This window comes from Laetiporus sulphureus (genome assembly GCF_001632365.1).
Source record: "Laetiporus sulphureus 93-53 unplaced genomic scaffold LAESUscaffold_19, whole genome shotgun sequence".
Taxonomy (NCBI): domain Eukaryota; kingdom Fungi; phylum Basidiomycota; class Agaricomycetes; order Polyporales; family Laetiporaceae; genus Laetiporus; species Laetiporus sulphureus.
In genome coordinates, this window is record NW_024468528.1 from 317775 (window position 1) to 329867 (window position 12093).

At 54.5% G+C, this 12093-nt stretch overlaps 5 protein-coding genes across 5 annotated transcripts; 1 reads left to right on the forward strand and 4 right to left on the reverse strand.

Moving 5' to 3' along the window:
- Positions 1 to 1243: 1243 nt before the first annotated feature.
- On the reverse strand, positions 1244 to 1474 carry LAESUDRAFT_608538 (uncharacterized protein; the record flags this gene model as incomplete). The annotated part of the gene is made up of 1 exon (XM_040903136.1): positions 1244 to 1474. A coding segment is annotated over one exon (231 nt), but the record flags the coding sequence as incomplete, so codon positions are not given.
- Positions 1475 to 2093: 619 nt separating this feature from the next.
- LAESUDRAFT_725770 (1-Cys peroxiredoxin isozyme) lies at positions 2094 to 2994 on the reverse strand. The gene is made up of 5 exons (XM_040908887.1): positions 2861 to 2994; positions 2728 to 2798; positions 2524 to 2670; positions 2329 to 2466; positions 2094 to 2272 (listed from the first exon to the last, which is right to left on the reverse strand). The coding sequence occupies exons 1-5, from the start codon at positions 2958 to 2960 to the stop codon at positions 2213 to 2215; spliced, it is 516 nt and encodes a 171-aa protein (XP_040764420.1). The 5' UTR covers positions 2961 to 2994; the 3' UTR covers positions 2094 to 2212.
- Positions 2995 to 3954: 960 nt separating this feature from the next.
- On the reverse strand, positions 3955 to 5565 carry LAESUDRAFT_714127 (uncharacterized protein; the record flags this gene model as incomplete). Its single annotated transcript, XM_040907044.1, has 3 exons — positions 3955 to 5232; positions 5287 to 5373; positions 5404 to 5565. The coding sequence occupies 3 exons, from the start codon at positions 5563 to 5565 to the stop codon at positions 3955 to 3957; spliced, it is 1527 nt and encodes a 508-aa protein (XP_040764421.1).
- A 1510-nt stretch (positions 5566 to 7075) lies between these two features.
- Positions 7076 to 8698, reverse strand: LAESUDRAFT_749900 (uncharacterized protein). Its single transcript, XM_040911583.1, has 3 exons — positions 8637 to 8698; positions 8526 to 8576; positions 7076 to 8471 (listed from the first exon to the last, which is right to left on the reverse strand). Exons 1-3 carry the CDS (start codon positions 8691 to 8693, stop codon positions 7188 to 7190), a joined length of 1392 nt encoding a protein of 463 aa, XP_040764422.1. The 5' UTR covers positions 8694 to 8698; the 3' UTR covers positions 7076 to 7187.
- Positions 8699 to 9843: 1145 nt separating this feature from the next.
- LAESUDRAFT_749901 (uncharacterized protein) lies at positions 9844 to 11979 on the forward strand. The gene is made up of 4 exons (XM_040911584.1): positions 9844 to 9903; positions 9971 to 10324; positions 10391 to 10441; positions 10496 to 11979. The coding sequence occupies exons 2-4, from the start codon at positions 10163 to 10165 to the stop codon at positions 11780 to 11782; spliced, it is 1500 nt and encodes a 499-aa protein (XP_040764423.1). The 5' UTR covers positions 9844 to 9903; positions 9971 to 10162; the 3' UTR covers positions 11783 to 11979.
- The last annotated feature ends 114 nt before the right edge of the window (positions 11980 to 12093 follow it).

Sequence of the window (12093 nt, forward strand, 5' to 3'; positions counted from 1 at the left end):
GTGGTGTCGCGTCGCGTCACAAGATCTGTCACGCATCTCGCACAGCGTGACAACGTGACAGGGCGCGCCTCTCGCAGGTGACGGGCTCGTGCATGCACTTTCGCCAGCTCTCCAATCCGTTCAGCCTCATTGAAACGAGAGGGCTGAGCGTCATGTTGCACATCAGTTCGTACGAACGTTACGCTCAACGTTAAAACCTCATTGAAATCGGTCGATTCGTAGATTCAGGCGTCTTCTGTGCAAATATGCTGGTATAGTCTGGAGTCAAAAGCTGTACGTGCACTTCACGGTACTGCGTCTAACAGACGACCACGAGCAAGACGCAACATTGCTAAGTACGAGACTCGGAGAGAGGTATCCTACGTAGAGCATAGCATTCGGCGACCGATACGAAACACGCAAACACGACGCAATCCAGATTCCAAACAAGAAACCACACTCCAACCTAATCCGCACTGATATCCATACGCGACGAGGAGGAAGATGAGGACGTGGCAAAGCCCATCGTCATCCCATCAATCCCAAACGTGACCTCCGCCGCGTACCCACTATCCTCGCTGACCTTCCTCTTCCTCTTCAAGCCCCGCGCGCCCCGGGCCACAGCGCCAGCGACACTGGTCGAGACGGACGAAGCGGACGCGGACTCGGACGTGGTCATGGACACGCTCGCGCATGAGACGAGCGCAGACGCAGTCCGCTTCTTCTTGGGCGTAGAGGCGACGGCGCGCGCCAGCAATTCGCGAGAGCCAGAGCCAGAGCTGCCTGCCCGCTCATGCGCCGCCATCGTGGTGGTTGTAGTGACGTTCAGCTGCGCGCCGGGCACCTGCATCAGGGGCCGCCTCTCGGGGAGCCGTTGGCTATAAGCGCGCAGCATACGCGCGGGCTGTACCTTCGCAGCCATGCCCATCTGGGCAGGCGCGACGCGGTGTGACTGCGAGCGCGCGAGGGTGCGCGTCGGAGGCGCTTCGAAGTACGGGGCATCGAAGCACGCGTCGAGGTTATAACGCCTCTTCTTCCCAGCGCGCGCGGCAGGTTCCACCGGCTCCAAGACGTCCTCCTCCTCCCGCAGTGCTGCGAGCGCAAGACTAGCGCGCCCAACGCTCGCCGTGCTCCTATTCGCAAGCGGCGATCCAGGGCTCCGCAACACGCGCCCAAGCACATCTCCTTCCAACGACCTCATACTCCGCGCCGGCCGCGGCGCATTTGGGGGAACTTGGCCGCGCCCGGAGCCGACGCCGAGTCCGACGAGCCGCTCGATCGCGCAGCGTATCGAGGCGTCGGAGCGCGCGGGGGCGACGTCGATCTGGAGGAGGCGCGGGAGCTTTGCGTTGAGGGTGTGCGCGACGGAGAGGAGCTCGGTGCGGGTCATGGTGAGGAGGTCGGCGTGGCAGCAGAAGGGGACGCTCGCGAGGGCGGTGATGATGATGGCGTCTTCGTCGTGGTCTTCGTTTTGCAGCGCGACGCAGGCGGGGCGGTGGTGGTAAGGAGAGGGAGGAGAGGAGTCGCGGGCGCGCTTGCCGAGGAGGGAGGGACCGGGCTTGAAGACGTCATGTAGGAAGCGGCGGACGGTCGGGGTGACGGGGACTTTTGTCTTTGAGCCTCTTGCCATGGTCGTTCGTTGCGTTGTTCAAAAGAAAGGATGGATGCTGCGAGCGGTGCTTGACGGAGGAGTAGAGGACTGCCAGACACCGTGTTTCGTCCAGCGTATCAACCGCAACCGGACGTATGTGTGTCCAGTCAGCCTCCGATCGTTGCATGAGCATTCTACGAGTGTCCCTGGGCAAGTTCGAAATGTCGATTTCAAACGTAACATAAGGTTGTCAGAGCACCAAGCTCGTATCGAGTCTCTCGTACTCTGGCAGTCGTGCCAGAACGTTTGATGAACTATCCCCACGTGTTTGGGCGTACATGTCAAAAGAGCGCGCCACGGTGGTCGACTTTTCCGATAAAAGGTTAGCCGTATGACTGAGCCAAGAACCACTCAAACGTGCCAATATGCAGCGAAGAGAACGCAGCAGGCGTTATTCTCGCACGAACTCCGAGGACGCGGCAATCATTAAGGACGATCTCGTGCAGATCGCGGATCTTAATGGGCGTAGTAAACATCTGTCTGCATTTACATTGTACATCTACACATCTAACAGCAACACTGAGCACTACGTCATGGCTGGAATGGAAAACAACATCACACAATAGTCCCAAAGTGATCAGATCAGAGAGCAGCCAGGACGGCATCCGCGCCCGACACGGTGACCTCGGATCCTGGCTCGAGCTATGAGGCGGTAGATCAGCGACACGGAGTGTGATCGCGATGTGGAAGATACGTACCCCGATGTACTTCACCTTCAGATCGTCAATGATCAAGGCGTATCGGTCAGTCCGGGTGCCAAAGCCAATGGCAGACAGGTCCTTGTCAAGACCAATCGACGCCGACCACTTGGCGTCCGGGTCGGAAAGGGCAAGGATCTACGTCGAACCACTGAGTAATGCAAAAAGGACAGACATGCGCATGAGCCTGCTCACCTTGTCCTTGAGCCCCGTGAAGCGTGCCCAGCCGCTCATAACAAAGGCGTCGTTCGCCGCGACGACAGCGATCACGTCGACGCCCTTGGCCTTGAACTGGTCGTACTTCTCAAGGTAGGGCGGAAGGTGGTTAGAGTGGCATGTAGGCTGGACAGGGCACGGCAATCAACACCTCGCGCCACACAAGCGGCACGACGAACATACAGTGAAGGCTCCTGGGACGGAGAAAAGGACGACCTTCTTTCCCTTCCACTCCTTCGTGGACAGCTTGGTCGCTGCAGATGCGTCGATATCTAATCAGACAAGATCGGCGGGGATCGCAGGCGAGCGTACGCACGGATACCGCACGCGGAGTGGTCGTCCAGCTCCGGGGTGTATGCGATGTAGGAGAAGGTTCCCTCCGGGATAGTGTCGCCGACCTTGATCGTGGGGGCCATCAGTGCGAGTGTGAGTGTGTGTTGTGAGGGCGAGGGATGCTGGGAATCGAAGAGCAGGGATGTGAATGCAGGATGCCGGCAGCCGCTGGGCCAGCGCCCGCTTTAAAGTGGTGCGGGGGAGCGTCACATGATCGTTGGCGGAGGTTAGTCAAGCCAGCACCGCGCACGGTCCCAGCGATTCTGTAAGCACACGCGCGACGGCGATGGTCCTCGGGTATAGAACGCCTTTTGACAATTGGCAGTTCCACACCGTGGCCTGACAGATTTAAACCTTCCCGCTGTCCTGATAATCAAACCCGCCGGCGCGTTGGGGGCCAACAAGGGCTGCTGATGGGCAATGGCGAGCGATGATTGGACGTGATGGATATATCGTGACTGCACAGTCATGCTGGAGGCGTGCTTCGCGGGCGCTGGACGGGACATTGGTGCCTGCGAGGACGGTGGCAGTGGACGCATCAGTGGATGGGTAAGGCTTGCAGCCGTGCACGAGACACGTCTCGACGCGTAACACGCTCACGTGACCGTATTATGCAGGTGCGTCGGACTCTGCGACAAACGGGGCTAATTTCGCACGTCGAGCACGCATGCGATTGCGCGGAATGATGGCGATTCTCATCATGCCCGAAGCGTTTCATGCTATCGAAAGGTTGGGCCATCAGAAGGTCGCTCGGAGAAGGACTACCGAGGGGAAGTTCGTTGCTTGCTTCATTTTCGCTGCAGTCAGCTCTGCAGCTTTCTTTTGCTCCGTCTCGTCCCTTCGTGAAGAATGAGGATGATCGTGTGCTTGTATTTGCAAGTGAGCACGTTGTTTCAAATCTATTTGATCTTTACATACATGCACGCACAGCATCCGAGCCGCACTTAGTATCTGACATTACCGACCATCAACAGCACGCACCGCGACACTCAGTGAGAGCCGTCCTGAAAGCCGTGTTTCCAAGGCATCAAAACAATTGCACTCAAGCCGCCCGCCTCCAGCTTTCACAGAGAGTTACTACTCGTTCTCGGACTCTCTCTCCTCACCATCTTCCTCCTCAGCAATCACGACCATTGCATAAGACAGATAGATGCTGTCCTCAGTCGCCGGTCTCGCTTCATTGCCCGTGTACTCTGCCCCTTCGTCAATCTCCTCTTTCCAGACCAGGGAATTCTTTTCAAAATCCAAGGCATAGAAGGGCACGTCTTCGAGCGAGTTGAGCCACTCTTGCCCCGTGTTCACGTCGAGCTTAGTGATTTCAAGCCTACGGTTGCCTTGGTTGTATTCCCCATACCTGGACTGCACGTCCTTGCTGCGGAACACCTGCAGAATCGCATTCACGTGCGCCTCTGTCAGGGGGTACACTGGTGCCTTGGACTGAGGTGGACCGCTCCTGACACTGTCGATATAGTAATATCCGTCGAACATAGTCAGGACAGGGAGAAAATGCACCTCCCCACCATGCTTCTGCGCGACCTTCACCGCCGCGTCGCGCAGCATGCTGTCGAACCCGTTGAACTCGGTCGTTCCCATGCAGTATTGATGTTCGAGCAAGAGTCCGAACGGCGCATGCATCGCGGCAAACGCATGTTCCATCTCACTGCGCGTCTTCTCTTGCAAGCTGTCATGGGGTGCAGTTATTGCTTCCTCACCAGGCACGGGCTCCCGCTTGAAAACTTTGAAGGCGATGACGGCGCGATACCCGTGCTCGATGCGAGTGACTGCATGTGGAACACTCGGGTGGAACGCTACCCAAGTCCCCGCATCGGCCCTGTAATAATCGTCGAGAACCTTCAAGTGGCCGTCACCAGGTGTCGAATCTCCGAGACCGACGAGGAACGTCCCCACAAGACCCTTCTCCGGGGTGTCCTTGTGCGTGCGGAATTTCCCGCCTGGCCCATACAAATGGATCTTGTATGGCTCAACGCGCACCCCAGGTGGCAGAAAATTCTGGTCCCAGATCGTCGCGATTTCTTGAAGAAAGTCCGGGGACACACGGAACTCTGAGGCGAGAATCTCTCGAGCATTGCGAACGTTCTCGTCGACCTTGTTCTCTTGTGCTTGAACGTCTCCGAAGGGAGAGACTGTCGCATTTTCGAACCATTGCGACACGCGGTTGTCGTTCACTTTCATGTCGTTTTCGCCGGATTGATCGATTGAGGGCTGGGGCACGATCTCTCCAGAGAACTCGCAGCCTGCACGCGTGATGTCAAGACTGAACGGCTTTCCTAGGACGCCGTCCTTGAGAGGCGGATCCCGGTTAGCATAGAGCTTCTTTAAACGTCGGATACCGGTCTATGCGGTGCATGCGTGAGTTTTATGAGAGCCCAACACGGTTACAGGACTAACCCGGTCCTTGTTATCTTCGCTTGCAGCTGCTCTGTCAGTAGTCGAGGTCTCGGTGCCCTGCTCGTTTCTTGACTCAGATTTCGCATCCTTGAGGATATCATATTCCGAGTCGCTTACCTCGATGGACTCGCTTTCACTGAACTCTTCGTAATCGCCAGAGTAGTGCCTTTCCCAGAGGTTCATCTTCGTTCTGCACATCCCGATAGGCTCGAGATACTTTGAAGCATGGTCTAAAGCAAGCTTGATGTCGAGCGCAGATCGGACAGGGGAGGGCAGCATCGTCGCAAGTCAGTACAGTGCGGTCGCGAGTTGAGATGAGGCGAGTCGAGTTGTGGTAGACTCGCGAATCCGCTCAGACTTTATTGCTCAAAGTGGTCTGCGTACGAGATTAGCTGAAAAGTTAGCCGCACACGCGTGAGCGGTATCAGAATTCCACTCTGACTTGAGCGATCGATGGCGATGAACATCTTCCTCGTCGCAAAAAAAAAGAAGACTGATGGGTACATCCAAACTAGCCATGTCTGACTCGAGTGGTGAATCTGGTGATCAACATGTGCCTCATTGCGAATAAGAAGAAAGAAGCCTTGCCTAGTTGCGAAAGAAGGGACACTGAAAGGTACAACCAAACTAGTCATGTCTGACTCGAGTGGTGATTAACGTATGCCTCGTTGCGGAAAAAAGAAGACCGACCGGTATTTTCAGTCCGACGTGAAGGAAAACAAGCATCCAGCATCGCGCGTGCCGCTTGGTTCGTTCGGAACAGCATCCTAGTGACAATGCGCCACATCTGGCATGACCATCGGCTGGCATGACCATCGGACTCGCGAGTCGATAGGAGTCGATACCAAGTCACGCCAACATTACACAAATCCCGCACAAGGTCCTGGCAATCATCGATGCGCGATACAGTACTGGTACCTTCATGGAAGTTTTCTCGATGGTGCTACCCAAGCTCGTTCATACAGCCTGAGCTTCGGTCCCGGGACGACCTTCTGGAGGTAGATATTATAGCAGAATCATCTGCGGCGTCGGGGTACAGGCGGAGGGCGAAAAATGCATGCACTGGTTCGAGGGCAGGGCTTTTTGATCTCCGATAGTACTCCGCTGTGGCCGTGGTGGCGCCACCTCTCCCTGTCTGTAAACGTACGAGAAGGCTAGTTCTCGGGTGATCTCAACGGTTCCATCAGGGAAGCGCACTCCTCCTTCAACCGTGGATGCTGAATCTGGCACCTAGGCTTCCCTGAGGACGGAAGTCCACGCTGAACTGGTACGGTAACAGAGCTGCGAATATTCGGCTCAATCGCCGAGTCTTATAATCTTATAACGGCACTTGGCACTAAAAACGACGCTATTACATGTATGCGCATTCGATCTATTACTTAAGACCTTAGCAGCGTACTATCCTTGACCTTGTATGTTGAATAGAGTCCTAACGGAAACTTCTTCGGGTCAGCACTGTAGTTTTCTTCTGCATCCACTCCGTCCCCACGAAGGGCATAGAATGAGGATAGTTGTGCAAGCCACACTCCTCTGCACAAGCATCACAGAAGGAGCCAGGCTTAAGAAATATCATGGGAGCGCCCCTTGCTACGTCGACGGACTAGAGATGAGGATAGAACATTAGGCGTGCGCAATTCTTACAGTTCATCGACCTCTAGCACCAAGAGGATAGGATCATTGTGCCTATATTGGCAAGTAAAAACGTCTACTTGATGTCTACTACGTAAATGCCACACGCACAGTATTCGACTCAGCCACACTTAGTATCTGACATTTACCATTCATCAGCCACACGCGCAGCGACCCTCAATTAGAATAGCATTGAACCATCCTGGAAGCCGTGTTTCTAAATCATCAACAAAAGTGCACTCTAGCCATCCGCCTCCAGCTTTTACATGACGTTACAACTGGTTGTCGGCCTTTTTCTCCTCACCATCTTCCTCCTTAGGGATCACGACCATTGCGTAAGATAGATAGATGCTGTCCTCAGTCGCCGGCCGAGATTCATTGCCCGTGTACTCCGCTCCATCGTCAATATCCTTTTTCCAGATCAGGGAACTCTCCTCAAAGTCCAAGGCGTAGAACGGCACGTCTTCGAGGTCGTCGAGCCACTCTTCCCCCGTCTTCACGCAGAGCGTAGTGATCTTAAGGTTATATCTGCCTTCGGGTGTCATGTATTCCCCATACCTGGACTGCACGTCCTTGCTACGGAACGCCTTCAGAATCGCGTTCACATGCACCTCTGTCAGGGGGTACACTTCCGCCTCGGACTCAGGCGGGCCGTTCGAGTATTCGTCGATGTTGCAGATTCCGTCGAACTTAGTCAGGACAGGGAGAAAATGCACGTCGGAGCCATGCTTCTGCGCGAACTTCACCGCCGTGTCGCGCAGAATGCTGTCAAACCCGTTGAACTCGGTCGTTCCCATGCAGTATTGATGTTCGAGCAAGAGGCCAAACGGCGCGTGCATCGCGGCAAACGCGTGTTCCATCTGACTGCGAATCTCCTCTTGCAAGCTGTCATGGCGTGGCACTACTTCTTGACCAGGCACGGGCTCCTGTTTGTACACCTTGAAGGCGATGACGGCACGATGCCCTTCCTCGATGGGAGTGACCTCGTGTGGAACGCTCGGGTGGAACGCTACCCAATTACCCGCATCGGCCCTGTAGCACTTTTTGAGAACCTTCAAGTGACCACGACCAGGTGTCGAGTCTCCGAGACCGACGAGGAACGTCCCCACGAGCCCCTTTTCCGGGGTGTCCTTGTGCGTGCGGAATTTCCCGCCTGGCCCATACATATGGATCTTGTACGGCTCGACGCGCACGCCGGCTGGAAGAAAGTTCCGGTCCCAGATCGTCGCGATTTCTTGAAGAAGGTCCGGGGATACACGAAACTCTGCAGCGAGAATCTCTCGAGCATTGCGAACGTTCTTGTCCACTTTGTTCTCTTGTGCTTGAACATCTCCGAAGGGAGACACTGTGGCGTTCTCGAACCACTGTGCCATGCGGTTCTCGTTCTCGTTCTCGTCGTCTTCACCAGATTGATCGGTTGAGGGCTGGGGCACGATCTCTCCAGAGAACTCGCAGCCTGCACGTGTGATGTCAAGACTGAACGGCTTTCTTAAGACACCGTTCTTAAGAGGCGGATCCCGATCTGCGTAGAGTTCCTTCAGGCGTCGGATACCCTTCTATGAGGTACATGCGTGAATTTTATGAGAGCCCAACATCGTTACAGGACTAACTTTGTTATCTTCGCTTGCGGCTGGTCTGTCAGTAGTCTCGTCCTCACTGCCCTGCTCATTTCTTGACTTAGAACTAACATCCTTCCGGGTATCATACCCCGAGTCACTTACCTCGGTGGACTCGTCCGAGTAAATGTCCGCATTGAATTCCCTTTCCCAGAGCTCCATCTTCGTTCTGCAAACCCCAATAGGATAGAGATACTCTGCAGCATGGTCTATAGCAAGCTTGATGTCAAGCGCAGATCGGACAGCGGAGGGCAGCATCGTCGCAAGTCAGTCGGTCAGTGTTGCTGCGAGTTGGGATGAGGTGGGTTGAGTTTTAAGTAGACTCGCGAGTTTGCTCAGATTTAATCGCTCGCAGGTGGTCTTGTACCCAGACCTCTTCACTCACACCCCCATTCTTCCTGCAGTGGTGGGGTGCGAGTAAAGAGGTCTGGGTACGAGACCAGCTAAAATGTTAGCCGCATACGCGTGAGCGGTATCAGAATTCTACTGTGACTCGAGTAACCGGCAGCAATGAAATGATCTGCCTCGTTGCCAAGAAAAAAAATCAACGGGTACATACACTCAACCAGACACTAGCCGTATCGATCTGACTCGAGTGATGGCGATCAGCATGTGCCTAGCTGCAGAAAAGGGGACACTGACGGGTACATTCAAACTAGCCATGTCTGACTCGAGTGGTGATCAACATCATATGCCTCGCTGCAAAGGAAGAAAAGAATACTGACGGGTGCATTAGAACAGACACCGGCCATGGTCAGTCCGACGTGAAGGAAGACGAGCATCCAGCATGATCGCGCATGCGCTTGTTTCGTTCGGAACACTGGCGTCCTGACAATGCGCCACATCCACAACCAACAGCAGCCAACAGCACCGAAATGCGTTACGTTTGGACTCACGAGTCGATGCCAAGTCACGACAATAAGTGCCGTGCGTCAATTGAAGCACGAAGCCCGCATGCGGCCCCAATCATCGATGCGCGATACTGTACTGGTATCTTCGTGAAAATTTTCACGGTGTGCTGCCCAAGCTTGTGCGTGCAGCTTCGGTCCCGGGACGACCTTCTGCTCGAAATAATGTTCCGGAAAAACTAGGATCCAGGGGTTTATACGTGTTTTAAACTGTAGGCGCCGGATAGGCAACAGTTTTGTACAAGCAGCAAACTACTTTCAAATATAGCATTAAAGCGCGTGCGTCACGATAGCACGCGGCGCTAATAGTAGGCGTATCGGAATGACCATGGCCATATAAAGCCAGTGTCTGTTTGAATCTTCTTCTTCCTCCTTTTTCAAAAACTTTTTAAGGCGGCACATATGGTTGATCACCATCACTGGAATCAGATGTGGCCAGTGTCTATTTTGCAATTGGTGTACCCGTACGTCAGTCTTCCTCTGTTTTTTGGCAACGAGTCAATGTCACTAACGTTGATCAACGTCACTGAGTGGAATTCTGATACCGCTCCCACGCATGTGACTACAGGCTACAGGAAGGAATTTAAGGGGCTCGTGCAAGGGGCGGTGCATCGTGTCTTTTACTATACGCCAACTCAGCCACATTTGAACATCGCGAGTCTACTTACAACTCGCCTCCCCTCATCCCAACTCGGCGCGGCAACACTGAACTGACTTGCGACGATGCTGCCCTCCCCTGTCCGATCTGCGCTCGACATCAAGCTTGCTATAGACCATGCTGCAGAGTATCTCGAGCCTATAGGGGTGTGCAGAACGAAGATGGAGATGTGGCGAAAGTGCTATTCTTGCATGGACGACGAGGCCAGCGAAGTCGAGTCCACCGAGGTAAGCGACCCGGAGTATGGTACCGTCAAGGATGATAGTTCTGAGTCAAAAAAAAAAAACGAGCAGGGCAGTGAGGACTCGACTACTGACGGAGCAGCCGCAAGCGAAGATAATGAGGCAGGTACTGTTACCATGCTAGGCTCTCATAAACCTCACGCATGCACCTCATAGACGGGCATCCGACTCCTGCAGGAGCTCTATGCCAATCGAGATCCGCCTCTTAAGGATGGTGTTTTAGGAGAGCCGTTCAGTCTTGACATCACACGTGCAGGCTGCGAGTTCTCTGGAGAGATCGTGCACCAGCCCTCAATCGATCAATCCGGCGAAAACGACATGAAAGTGAACGACAACCGCGTGTCGCAATGGTTCGAAAATGCGACAGTCTCTCCCTTCGGAGACGTTCAAGCACAAGAGAACAAAGTCGACGAGAACGTTCGCAATGCTCGAGAGATTCTCGCCTCAGAGTTCCGTGTGTCCCCGGACCTTTGTCATGAAATCGCGACGATTTGGGACCAGAATTTTCTGCCACCCGGGGTGCGCGTTGAGCCATACAAGATTCATTTGTATGGGCCAGGCGGGAGATTCCGCACGCACAAGGACACCCCGGAAAAGGGTCTCGTGGGGACCTTCCTCCTCGGTCTCGGAGACTCAACACCCGATGACGGCCACTTGGAGGTTCTCGACGATTGTTACAGGGCCGATGCGGGGACTTGGGTAGCGTTCCACCCGAGCGTTCCACACGAAGTTACTCCCATCGAGGACGGGTATCGCGCCGTCGTCGCCTTCAAAGTGTTCAAGCGGGAGCCCGCGCCTGGTGAGGAAGTAATTGCGCTATCTCAAGACACCATGCAAGAGAAGATGCGCCCACGGATGGACCGTGCGTTTGCCGTGATGCACGCGCCGTTCGGACTCTTGCTCGAACATCAATATTGCATGGTGACAACCGAGTTCAACGGGTTTGACAGCATGTTGTGCGACGTGGTGGTGAAGACCGCGCAGAAGCATGGCTCCGGCGTGCATTTTCTCCCCGTCCTGACTAGGTTCAACGGGCTCTACTATTTCGACACTGACTCGGCCGGCCCGCCTGAGGCCGAGGCGCCAGTGTATCCCTTGACAGAGGCGCATGTGAATGCGATTCTGCAGGCGTTCCGCAGCAGGGACGTGCGGTCTAGGTATGAGGAATACATGACAGCCAAAGGCAGACGTTACCTTAAGATCACTACGCTTGACGTGAAGACGGGGCAAGAGTGGCTCGACTCGCTCAAAGACGTGCCGTTCTACGCCTTGGACTTTGAAAAGAGTTCCCTGGTCTGGAAAGAGGACATTGAGCAAGGGGCAGATTACACGGGCAACGAAGCGAAACCGGAGACTGAGGACAGCATCTATCTATCTTACGCAATGGTCGTGGTCCCTGAGGAGAAACGTGGTAAGAAGAGAAAGGCCAAGAACGAGTTGTAACGCCCTGTGAAAGCTGGAGACAGATGGCTAGAGTTCAATTGGTTTGTTGCTCAGAAGCACGGCTTTCCTACCATTCTAATTGAGGGTCGCAGCGCGTATAGTTGATAGTTGATGATGTCGAACTCAGAATGTAGCTCGGATGTTCTGCGTGCGTTACGTAGACATCAACTAGGTTTGAAGCAACGTGTTTACTTGCGAATACGGGCACACGACCGTCCTCAGTCTCCACGAAAGGACGGGGTGGAGAGCTACAGAGCTGACCCGAGGACTCTATTCAATATACAAGACGGTAAGGGTAGTACGCTGCTGCA

Bases quoted from the DNA above. Each gene is read 5' to 3' on its own strand.
- LAESUDRAFT_725770 (XM_040908887.1), bottom strand. From the start codon at position 2,960: ATGGCCCCCACGATCAAGGTCGGCGACACTATCCCGGAGGGAACCTTC. The intron at 2,799-2,860 runs GTGCGTACGCTC...ACGCATCTGCAG, and splicing joins CCACTCCGCGTGCGGTATCC to CGACCAAGCTGTCCACGAAG. The intron at 2,671-2,727 runs GTATGTTCGTCG...TGCCCTGTCCAG, and splicing joins CCGTCCCAGGAGCCTTCACT to CCTACATGCCACTCTAACCA.
- LAESUDRAFT_749900 (XM_040911583.1), bottom strand. From the start codon at position 8,693: ATGGAGCTCTGGGAAAGGGAATTCAATGCGGACATTTACTCGGACGAG. The intron at 8,577-8,636 runs GTAAGTGACTCG...AGAAATGAGCAG, and splicing joins ACTCGGACGAGTCCACCGAG to GGCAGTGAGGACGAGACTAC. The intron at 8,472-8,525 runs GTTAGTCCTGTA...TGTACCTCATAG, and splicing joins CCGCAAGCGAAGATAACAAA to AAGGGTATCCGACGCCTGAA.
- LAESUDRAFT_749901 (XM_040911584.1), top strand. From the start codon at position 10,163: ATGCTGCCCTCCCCTGTCCGATCTGCGCTCGACATCAAGCTTGCTATA. The intron at 10,325-10,390 runs GTAAGCGACCCG...AAAAACGAGCAG, and splicing joins GCGAAGTCGAGTCCACCGAG to GGCAGTGAGGACTCGACTAC. The intron at 10,442-10,495 runs GCAGGTACTGTT...TGCACCTCATAG, and splicing joins CCGCAAGCGAAGATAATGAG to ACGGGCATCCGACTCCTGCA.